Source organism: Lipotes vexillifer, unplaced genomic scaffold (assembly GCF_000442215.2).
Source record: "Lipotes vexillifer unplaced genomic scaffold, Lipotes_vexillifer_v1.1 scaffold639, whole genome shotgun sequence".
NCBI classification, from domain to species: domain Eukaryota; kingdom Metazoa; phylum Chordata; class Mammalia; order Artiodactyla; family Lipotidae; genus Lipotes; species Lipotes vexillifer.
Window position 1 is genome coordinate 1,601,654 of NW_006786377.1, and position 11,388 is coordinate 1,613,041.

The 11,388-nt window shown below is 38.4% G+C and overlaps 1 protein-coding gene across 1 annotated transcript in view; it reads left to right on the plus strand.

Annotated features, from left to right (window-relative positions):
• SYNE1 (spectrin repeat containing nuclear envelope protein 1) overlaps positions 1-11,388 on the plus strand; it is a 385,453-nt gene that overhangs the window by 274,426 nt on the left and 99,639 nt on the right. The window contains exons 108-113 of the mRNA XM_007458743.1: positions 177-309; positions 681-863; positions 2,264-2,413; positions 3,020-3,196; positions 3,631-3,786; positions 10,422-10,577. Of these exons, the coding sequence (XP_007458805.1) occupies positions 177-309; positions 681-863; positions 2,264-2,413; positions 3,020-3,196; positions 3,631-3,786; positions 10,422-10,577 (955 nt within the window). The remainder of the gene's footprint in view (positions 1-176; positions 310-680; positions 864-2,263; positions 2,414-3,019; positions 3,197-3,630; positions 3,787-10,421; positions 10,578-11,388) is intronic.

Genomic DNA, 11,388 nt, shown 5'->3' on the forward strand with positions numbered 1-11,388 from the left:
ATCTTCCCAGACCGGGGCACGAACCCGTGTCCCCTGCATCGGCAGGTGGACTCTCAACCACTGCGCCACCAGGGAAGCCCTGTGTCTCCTTTTAAAATTAGCATTGGTGACTAACACGGGTTAGCACAAAGTCAGAATTGGATATTTACCTAATAGGCTTATTACTGTCCTTACAGATATCAAAGTGAATCTGCAGATCTCATCCACTGGTTACAGTCTGCAAAAGACAGGCTAGAATTTTGGACTCAACAATCTGTGACAGTTCCTCAAGAACTGGAAATGGTCCGTGATCATCTGAATGCTTTTCTGGTAAGCTCAAGAATCTAAAGCATTTGATTCAGTTTTATTATTTTCAGGCCTGACTTACAGGTGAAAAGGACATCAGTTGTCAATGGATGTACTTAGTAAATCAAGCTATAGAGAATTTGTCAGTGTTCACTCTGTGTGTTGAATAATGCAGAATAGTAGGGTTCAACATAGCCTCTTTAAAGTAGTGTTTAAGTAATGTTGGCTTTCATTTGGGGCAAGGGTGCGTGGCTTTTGTTTTCCTCCAGAGTGTTTAATATCACCTCTCCCCTTCAAGATGTAAAGAAAACTTGTTTATGTAATAAATTAGTCTCTTTTCTTAAATGAAGGGTCTGGCTACTCAATCCTGATTTGAACATTGCTGCTTCTTTTAGGAGTTTTCCAAAGAGGTGGATGCCAAATCTACCTTGAAATCGTCTGTTCTGAGCACTGGAAATCAGCTTCTTAGACTAAAGAAAGTGGACACAGCTGCCCTGCGTTCTGAGCTGTCACACATTGATGGCCAGTGGACTGACCTGCTGACAAATATTCCGACCGTACAGGAAAAGCTCCACCAGGTACAGAAATAATCATCAGTTTAATTGGTCATAATTGGTGTAAGGAGTATTAGATGGAAAAGTACATTGATCTGCTTTTGCTCACAAACTTAAATCAGCTTTGTCTTGGACATCTCGTCTTTTATGTCTTTCATTGTATTGCATATTAACACTATTATATATAAAATAGATAGCTAATAAGGACCTACTGTATAGCGCAGGAAACTCTACTCAGTACTCTGTAATGACCTATATGGGAAAAGAATCTAAAAAAGAGTGGATATATGAATATGTACAACTGAGTCACTTTGCTGTTCAACAGAAAGTAACACAACATTGTAAATCAACTATACTCCAACTAAAAAAAAAAAAATAGTGAACGGTTCTACAAATGCCCTATCTATAAATTCCCTGTCTTCCAAGGGCTTCTTTATCATGTGTGTGTGTGTGTTTTAGAATCCTTGTCTGTCCATGTTTAAATTCTTTGTTTTCTCATAAATAAAATATGGGTAACTATAGCTGTCTCATAAAGTGAGTAGTTATGAAGATTTAATAATAATAATATATGTAAAAGACCTATAACCTTACCTACAATAGAGCTGACATTCAACAACTAGGGGAAGAAAAGTAAGTAGCTCTCTTATCTGGAAATTATGCTTCTCTCCCCTGAACTCCCAGATATTTTACCTTTATCTCTCTTGGGCATTCATCACTGTGTACAAGGTGTAAAGGTGTGTTTCATATAAATGTCTTATCCCTTCCAATCAGCAGCTGTACATTTCTAGAGGGCAGGAAACATCTCACATTAACTTGTATATCTTTCTGCCCACATAGAAGTCCATAAATATTTTAAATGATTGCTTTTGTTCCTCTCAGTCATTACAAGCATTTGCATAAATGTATGATATGTTAAGGAAGATTCAGGATTCTAAGTATGTTTTAGTGAAAGACTGAGGAAATTGGCTATGCTCTTTGGAATAAATATGAGAGCACCAAAAATCTAGAAAATGATAATTTGTAGTGTGGTGGTAACATTCCTGAGTCATAATAGACAGAGATTTTACAAGATAATTAATAAAATACATCTGTTGAATATTTTGTAGTTACGTTTTTTTATACTCATAAAACTAACTATAAAATAAGAATAATATTTTCTTCCTGCTGGTGTTTTGATTAATTAGGTAGTGTTTATGCAATGTTTATAGTATTCGATGTCAAGTGAACATAAGAGGACTATTATTTATTGTTCAGTGTTTGCCTGATGTTTAATCTCAAGCTTCTAACAAGGTTAATATCCAAAAATGTCATTAAGAAGTGTTATCTCTGTTGGTACTTTAGTAGGAATTGATAGAGTTTTAGGTTAACAGGAATCGAGTTTGAATTTTAACACTTGCGACTTCTTCTGTCTCTGACGTGGGCAGCTCCAAATGGATAAGCTGCCTTCTCGCCATGCCATTTCTGAAGTCATGGCTTGGATTTCTCTCATGGAAAATGTTATTCAAATGGATGAAGAGAGTATTAAAAACTCCATCGGTTACAAGGCAATTCATGAATACCTTCAGAAATATAAGGTAATTAAACATTTTTGTTTGTTTGTTTTTAGCTTTGCATATTTTAGGACTGCTTTATTTGAAGAAACTCAAAAACTCAAGTTCTGGAAATCAGGTCTGAAAGTATATGTTTCATATATAGTGACCAGGTAGGTCTACTATAGTAAGAAAACTGCTTCCCTAGTTACAGGCGTAGGAAGGTTGTCCAGTATTAGGAATAATTTTGAATAAGATTTTGTGTCATTTTAAGAAATCATAAAAATAAATACTATAATTTGTAAATATTTTATAGTGAGATTATACAATTTGCCCAATTCTACTTTCCTACCTAAAAAAAATTTATAATCAATATATTTGTAAATTCAAATCTTTACAAACTCAAATTCAATATACTTATACATTGAAAAAGTATAAATTCAATTTATATTCAGTATATTCATATATTATATATATTCAGCGTCTGAAGATAATGGGTTATATTAAAACATACCGATCGTGCCGTTTGGACTAAATCACACAAGTGATAATATTAATCTTAAGGTTATTTAAGGCTTTCCAACTCCTGGTAAAATATAAGACATATATACATATAAGCTTGTTTTCTTATTTTCGCCTTTCCCTTTTTAGGGTTTTAAGATTGACATTAACTGTAAACAGCTGACCGTGGATTTTGTGAACCAGTCTGTGCTACAAATCAGCAGTCAGGACGTGGAAAGTAAACGCAGCGATAAGACTGATTTTGCTGAGCAACTTGGAGCAATGAATAAAAGCTGGCAAATCCTGCAGGGTCTCGTCACTGAGAAGGTGAGCCAAGTGCTCTCTGCTGTCCATGTTTCATGAAAACGCCAAGAACAGGTCCACTCTGTAAAGAAAACTCATCCCACGAATAGTATGGCTACACTGGGCACACAGCTGCTTCCGAAGACACTGGCCCCTGAAGGTTCTAACAGTTCTTCAACCCTGTTCATTATTTTGTCTATGTACCCACTGCTTTTTGAATATTTCATATTGTTTTACTTTATTAAAGATGCCTCTTAATGTCTTTTCCCTTTGCCTCAAGTTAAGTTCTTTACTTGTTTACCAGTAATGGTCATTGATTTATACTTTTTAACATTCATTTTTAATCATATATACAGTGGACTGTCTTTTAAGAATTCTTAATCTGGAGGAAATAGTGACCTGCCAGTAATTTGATTCTAAAATAAAATTGCAAATTTCATTTCATTATGTTTGTTCAGATTCAGCTGTTGGAAGGCTTATTGGAATCTTGGTCAGAATATGAAAATAACGTACAATGTCTGAAAACTTGGTTTGAAACCCAGGAAAAGAGACTAAAGCAACAAGAGCGAATTGGAGATCAGGCTTCAGTTCAGAGCGCGCTGAAAGACTGTCAGGTAACTGGTCCAGGTGGCTGACAGGCGCCGCTACACAATTTCATTGTGTACACCGAAGAAATTTGTGGGTCCTGAGAACTGAGGATTCAGTATGGAAAAATGCTGCATTTGGTAACAAATTTCTCTGATTATGTGATTTATAGAGTTTTTCTGTTAGGTTTTTTTCAGCTGTTTTTATAAATTTGAATTTATGAGTTTTCAGATACACTTGTAAGTAGAGAATCCTTCTATACTGATCATCAGATTTAATAATTATCAAGATTTTGACATACTTGCCTGCATTCTTTCTTTTCTTTGTAAAGATTTTACAGTGAATCCCAGACATCATGTCATTTTCTTTTTTAATTGGCTGTAAATGCATGAGTTTATTTCTGGAAGCTAAGTTCCATTCCATTGATCTATATGTCTGTCATTATGCCAGTACCATACTGTGTTTGTTGTTGTTGTTGTTTTTAAATAGATCTTTACTGGAGTATAATTCCTTCACGATACTGTGTTAGTGTCTGTTGTACAACAAAGTGAATCAGCCATGTGCATATATATGTCCCCATATCCCCTCCCTCTTCAGCCTCCCTCCCACCCTCCCTATCCCACCCCTCTAGGTGGACACAAAGCACCGAGCTGATCTCCCTGTGCTATGCTGCTGCTTCCCACTAGCTAACTATTTTACATTTGCTAGTGTATATATGTCGATGCTACCACCCCATGGTCCCATCTGGATGCATCGGCAGGTGGACTCTCAACCACTGAGCCACCATGGAAGCCCCAAGGTTATTATTGATATGTATGTTCCTATTACCATTTTCTTAATTGTTTTGGGTTTGTTTTTGTGAGTCTTTTTCTTCTCTTGTGTTTCCCACCTAGAGAAGTTCCTTTAGCATTTGTTGTAAAGCTGATTTGGTGGTGCTGAATTCTCTTAGCTTTTGCTTGTCTGAAAAGCTTTTGATTTCTCCATCAAATCTGAATGAAATCCTTGCTGGATAGAGTAATCTTGGTTGTAGATTTTCCTCTTTCATCACTTTATGTATTCTGCCACTCCCTTCTGGCCTGAAGAGTTTTTGCTGAAAAATCAGCTGATAACCTTATGAGGATTCCTTTGCATGTTATTTTTTGTTTTTTCCCTTGCTGCTTTTAATATTTTTTCTTTGAATTTAATTTTTGTTAGTTTGATTAATATGTGTCTTGGTGTGTTTTTCCTAGGGTTTATTCTGTATGGGACTGTGTGTGCTTCCTGGACTTGGGTGACTATTTCCTTTCCCATGTTACAGAAGTTTTCAACTCTAATCTCTTCAGATATTTTCTCAGACCCTTTCTTTTTCTCTTCTTCTTCTGGGACCCCTATAATTCGAATGTTGGTGCATTTAGTGGTGTCCCAGAGGGTCTCTGACATTGTCTTCAAGTCTTTTCATTCTTTTTTCTCTATTCTGCTCCTTGGCAGTTATTTCCACCATTTTGTCTTACAGCTCACTTATTTGTTCTTTTGCTTTAGTTATTCTGTTATTGATAACCTTCTAGTGTAATTTTCATTTCAGTTATTCGGTTGTTCATCTCTGTTTGTTCTTTAGTTCTTCTAGGTATTTGTTAAACATTTATTTTCTCAATTGTGCGCCTCCATTCTATTTCTGAGATTCTGGATCATCTTTACTATCATTACTCTGAATTCTTTTTCAGGTAGACTGCCTATTTCCTCTTCATTTATTTGCTCTTCATTTATTTATAGGTTTTTACCTTGCTCCTTCATCTGTGACATATTTTTTTGCTGTCTCATTTTTAAATCTTTTTTATGAGTGGGATTGTGTTCCTGTCTTAGTGGTTGTTTGCCCTGAGGCTTCCAACACTGGAGTTTGTAGGCTGTTGGGTAGAGCAGGGTTTCGGTGCTGAGATGAGGACCTCCATGAGACCTCACTCCAATGAATATTCCCTGGGGTCTGAGGTTCTCTGTTAGTCCAGTGCTTCGGACTCAGAGATCCCACCACAGGAGCTTTGCCCAACCGCCGGCTCATGAACCGAGATCCCGCAATCTGCATGGCGTGGCAGAAAAAGAAAAAAAAAAGAAAGAAGGAAGAAAAGAAAAGAAAGTAAAAAAAAGGAGGTGGAAGGCCTTGGCTGTGGAGGGTGGGGCCTAAACAAGGGCAAGGTTTGGGTGGTGGGCGAGGCCAATGCTCAGGACCCACAGGGCTGGAAAAGGCCCTGGGTGCTGTAGGGGGTGGGGCTTAGGTTCAAGGAACAGAAGGGGCCCAGGCGTGCCCCCCCCGCCCCTGGTCTCAGAGGGTGGGAGGACCTCACCTGGGAGCTCAGTGGGGCTCCCAGGCCCGAGTGGGCAGGGCAAACGCCCTCCACTCCTCTCCTGCTCCTCCTGGAGGGCCCCTCCCACCTGACTCTCCTGTTCTGCCCTTAGCCTCTGTCCTGTGCCCCCAGGACCAATGTGGCCAGGGGGAGGAGGGGGCCCTGTAGGGCAGGGGACCAGCCTGGGAGCTCAGCAGGCTCCCCGGGCCCGAGTGGGCGGGGCAATCAACCTCTCCACTCCTCTCCCATGGCTCCTCCCACCTGCCTCTCCTTATCTCCCTGGCCTCAGGGGTGCCCGTCCTGTCTGGCCTCCACTTCTCCTCCCACCTCAGTCCCCCACGTCCTACCAGTTCACTTGGGGGTTCCTCCCGTCTCCTTGGGCGTCAGGGTCCCCCACCAGTGGCCGGCAGATATCCTAATTATAAGGAGATGCTAACTCGGCATCTTCCCACACTGCCGTCTTGACTCCGCCTCCCCAGACATCATGTCATTTTCTTCCTGCATGCTACAGTATGCCTCTGTAAAAGAAATGGACCTTTTTCTTATATAACCATAATATCATTATCACCACAAAAAAATTCACAGTAACCCCTGAATACTATTTAATGCCCAACTCATAACACTATTTCCTCAATTGTCTTTAAAATATCTTTTTTTTAAGTTAATTTATTTAAACAAAGATGTCACAGTGTCCACATCCTCCATTTCTTCTTAGATCTTTTAAGTCTCTAAGGTTTTTTTTTAGACACTATTAACTTGTTGCAAAAATCGTAGACTGGACTCAGGTTCAGGATTGATTAGCCTGTGTAGTTCCTTGAGATGCTCTCCTTTCCCCTGTATTTCCTGTAAAGGGAAGTCAGCACTAGAGGCTTGATTGGATTCCGGTTCAACTCCAATGAGCCAGTGCTTCCCAGAGGACAGTGTTACCTCCTACTGTGTCCCATTGGGAAGACCACGCCTGCTTGTCCTCCTGTTGGTGATAAGGATCTTGGTGCATGTGGAGTGGGCAGACTCTAAATGTTTTCCAGTGACTTAGGACCACTTAATATTTCCTCAGGGATTCTTGTTTCTACAAAAGAAATGTAAGCTGTTAACAGCGAATGCTCTATTTTTTTAAAAAATAATTCAGTAATTTGTATTGTGTTACAGATTAGCTGTGATAGTTTTTATATTTCAGCTTTCAAAAAGAAAGGCCTTTGGTAATGATCTTCCTTCCAACCAGCAGTTTTTCTTTGGGGACATATGTAAAGAGATGTACGTTTAAGCTCTCAGTCAAAGCTTTTTGGTTCAAAAAGGAAGAGCGCATGCTCTTGTGCTGGGCTGACAAGCTCATGGATTGCAATTTCGAGGGTGCATGAAAATGGTAAAGAAAACTATTATACAGGGAACTACCTTGAAATTAAAAAAAAACAACAAAAAACTTCACATCAGAAGATTGGTGTGTAAAAGGTGGAAGACCAAAAACATGCATCAGCTAGTCATATTGCCTTTCCAATTTTCCAGGAGGCAGTAGGGTTTCAAGTAGTAGGCTATCAATTCTATAATGTACAAGTAAGCCAGAATTTCAGAATTTTACTTCAAAGGATGACTTCCCAAGTTAAAATGTTTTCATTAAAATTAAAACATAATTTCAGCATTAACATTAGCAAGATTAGTGCTTCCTTGTTATAATAATAAACTTGACTATTAAAAGACTGAAATATAGGTTAATTTATCTTTTCTTTTCCTTTTTCTTCTGCCTTCTTTTATTTTTCTCTTTCTTACTATTTTTTCTTCTCTTTAGTGTATACTTTTTTCTGCCATTTTCCATTTTCTTTTTATGTACATGTCTTCTATTTAACACAGAGAGAGAGATTGCTAGCTGGAAAATGTAGCAGAAACTTGACCAAGTTTCACTCCTTTTCAGAACCAAACTTTTAACCTCCTAGAGGGTCACACCGGGCAGGGTCAGGAGGAAAAGCTTCAAGTATGGTTGAAAGAACTTAACTCCAATGCCAATTTGTGATTTCAAATGAAAAGTCATTTTTTTTGAAACAAAGAACAGAATGAAAGTAGACCACATAGTTATTTTGGGGCATTACATATAAATCACAGTAGCCTAACAGGCAGGTTCCATTTGGCAGTACCACAAACCTTGATAAAAATTTATTGTCATTTTTGAGAAATGGTTCTTCTGGACCAGAGTGTAGAATTCAAGCCAGCATACCTACATTGGTGACTGGATTTAAGCTTTATTTTGTTTAAAAAATCTTGGATATTTTTCCACTCTTTCAGAAGTGATTTATGAATTTGAACCAACATAAAAACTCATATTTATGAATTAACACAAGTTAAGAATGATTTATTATTGCAAAAAAAAATGTTAGGTTTGGCTTTTCCCTTCATTGATCAGAAACAGAATCATCTTTTAATTATTATTGGAGGGAAAGGAAAACACCTTTGTTTTGCACAAAATATATGTTTCATTCCTGTTTCCCTCCTGGGTTTTGCTTTTATGCCAACATAAATGCGCAGGACACTTACGAGATGTGTTTCTAAGCAATGGGTCATTCATTTAATATTGCTCACTTAAAAAGTTAACATCTATGGATAAAGGAGAATAAATTCAATTCCAGTGGTTGAATTTTAGGATCATATTAAAGACAATGTTGGAAAGATTATTTATGGTTATGTAATCTTTTAGAGAAGCAGAGAGAAAAATCCTTAAATAGTAAAGTTCATTATGTTTTCTTTACTGTATAAAGGACCTGTAACACTGGTAATCACTATATTTATTCTCAGGTTAATTATCAGAGCTGTCAAAATACTGACAAAATTATAAAGTGAAAATGAAAGAACAGTTGTTCAAAACAAAAATGATCTCTTTAGGCTACTAATTACATGAACTTCTAATTAATACATCAAGACAAAAATAGCTTCATAATAGTTAAGGAGAGAAAAATAAATAAATTTGCAGTGAAGCAGGGCAGATTACCAAATGGCTGAATAAAATAAACTCTTATATTTGCCTAGTTTTTAACAGCTTAAAAGGGATTTCATAGATTTATTTATCTAACGTTATCCCTTTGAGATAAGCAAATGTATTCTTATTCCTATTTTATACATAAGGTAGGGAGTGATTAAAAGATTGCACCACACGAAGCAAAAATTAAAAGAGGTACATTTGTAACTATAACAGCAGAGACCAGGACTTCTCACTAGTATCCTATCCATAGCACTACCCAAGCCCAAGGGACTTATCCATATGTGGATCATGACAGGGAGCTGGAAATCTTTTTCACAGAATTGAGACATTTTCCAAACTTAAAATATTTTGCAATTTTCTTCACTGTAACCTCCAAGGCCTACAATCTGCATATCTAGATCTGGGGGTGTACTTCTGAATATGAGCATGTAACCAGGATCAGTATACAACTTCTCACATCACCCCGACATGGATTTATTTACCTCTTCTCCACAATTCCCATCTGCCTCCAGCACTGGGCTGGGAGTCAGTGGGCTCAGAAGTCTTGGATTCTGATTCTACTTCTGGCCCTTTTGTGACTGGAGACAGGTTGCGTGACATAATCTCCCACTGTTCATCCATAAAATGTTGATAGCAGTCTCAGCCTGGCTCACTGAGCTTTCCAAAGTTTCAGATGGCTTTAAAATATTATAGGTGAGGATTATGGTTAGGTATGATCTCCTGATCATTGCCTCGTTTTCTTTTTTGAACATTTCATCCTGACCATTATAAATGCAAATTCTAAGGAAAATGAGCATTCGATTCATGAAAAGAAACTTGTACAACTTTTCATACTCCCTTAGAATCAGAGTATTTTAGGGAGAAAGACAGGTTAATAGAGACTCAGATTTTTCATCTGAAGAAACTGAGACCCTGTGGAAGTTTCTCACTTGCGCAAAGTGGCACAGCTTGATAGTCACAGAAATGTAGCTAAATCTCAGATACTGGAGTCCAGAATACCATTCTATTGCATTTCATCCCATGAGCTAGGACTGTGTAACTTTTCCAGCAGCAAGATAAATGAATGTAAGAATATAAATCATGTTACCATTTCCAACATATATTTCTTTCCTCGTAGCCTCTTGAAAAAAATTATCTAGTGCCGTTTAAATTTCGCGTGGTTTTTTTGTTATGCTAATTTCTCGTGGAATGAAAAGAATGAAAAGAGAATTTTAAAAATTTAAATGTAAGAAGACGTATCACTCTGGAGACCCTCTCCTGAGAATGATAAGCTTTTCAGATTAATAAAAGATTTTTCGTCTGTGAGACTATAATGGCTCAATTTCAGTGTACCCCAGAGTTCCGTAATAGAATAATTTAAAATGACTGTTTCTTCATCTTTCAGGATCTGGAAGATTTGATTAAAGCAAAAGAAAAAGAGGTAGAGAAAATTGAGCAGAATGGACTTGCTTTGATTCAGAACAAGAAACAAGAAGCCTCTGGCGTTGTCATGAGCACGCTTCAGGATCTCAACCACACCTGGGCAAATTTAGACCACATGGTAACGTTTCTTGTGGAGAGCTGCCTCCAAGACTGTGCTTGCCGTCTCATGTCCAAATGTGACATGGGTTTTGGTTTTCCTAAAATAAGTAAATAATCACGGAATCTACACAGCATCTGTTGGTAATGTTAAGTCCACTTTATTAACCTTCTTTTAAAGAGCCTAGCTTCGGATGTTTCCTATAATTAGCATTACTATGAACATGGCTTTTTAAATAATCTTATCCATTTCCATGTCCGTAGATACCATCTAGGCACAGATGGTTCTCAGATGTGTATCCTCAGACTGGATTTCTCACCTAAACTATAGACAGAGACAGACACAGAGGGAAGTCCTCTGTAGACATCTCCGCTTGCATGACCATTAGACATCTCAAACTTCCTGCCCAAACCAACTCCCAATCTTTTTCTTTTTTTAAATTTTATTTATTTATTTTTGCTGTGTTGGGTCTTCATTTCTGTGCACAGGCTTTCTCTAGTTGCTGCAAGCGGAGGCCACTCTTCATCGCGGTGCGTGGGCCTCTCACGGTCGCAGCCTCTCTTGTTGCGGAGCACAGGCTCCAGACGCGCAGGCTCAGTCGTTGTGACTCACGGGCCCAGTTGCTCTGCAGCATGTGGGATCCTCCCATACCAGGGCTCGAACCCGTGACCCCTGCATTGGCAGGCAGATTCTCAACCACTGTGCCACCAGGGAAGCCCCCAACTCCCATTCTTCCCCCAGAAGCCTACACTTTATGCCACCTCAGTTCATGACAGCTCTACCCATCCAGTTGCATGGGCTGAAACCTATGGAGTCATTCTTCACTCCTCTC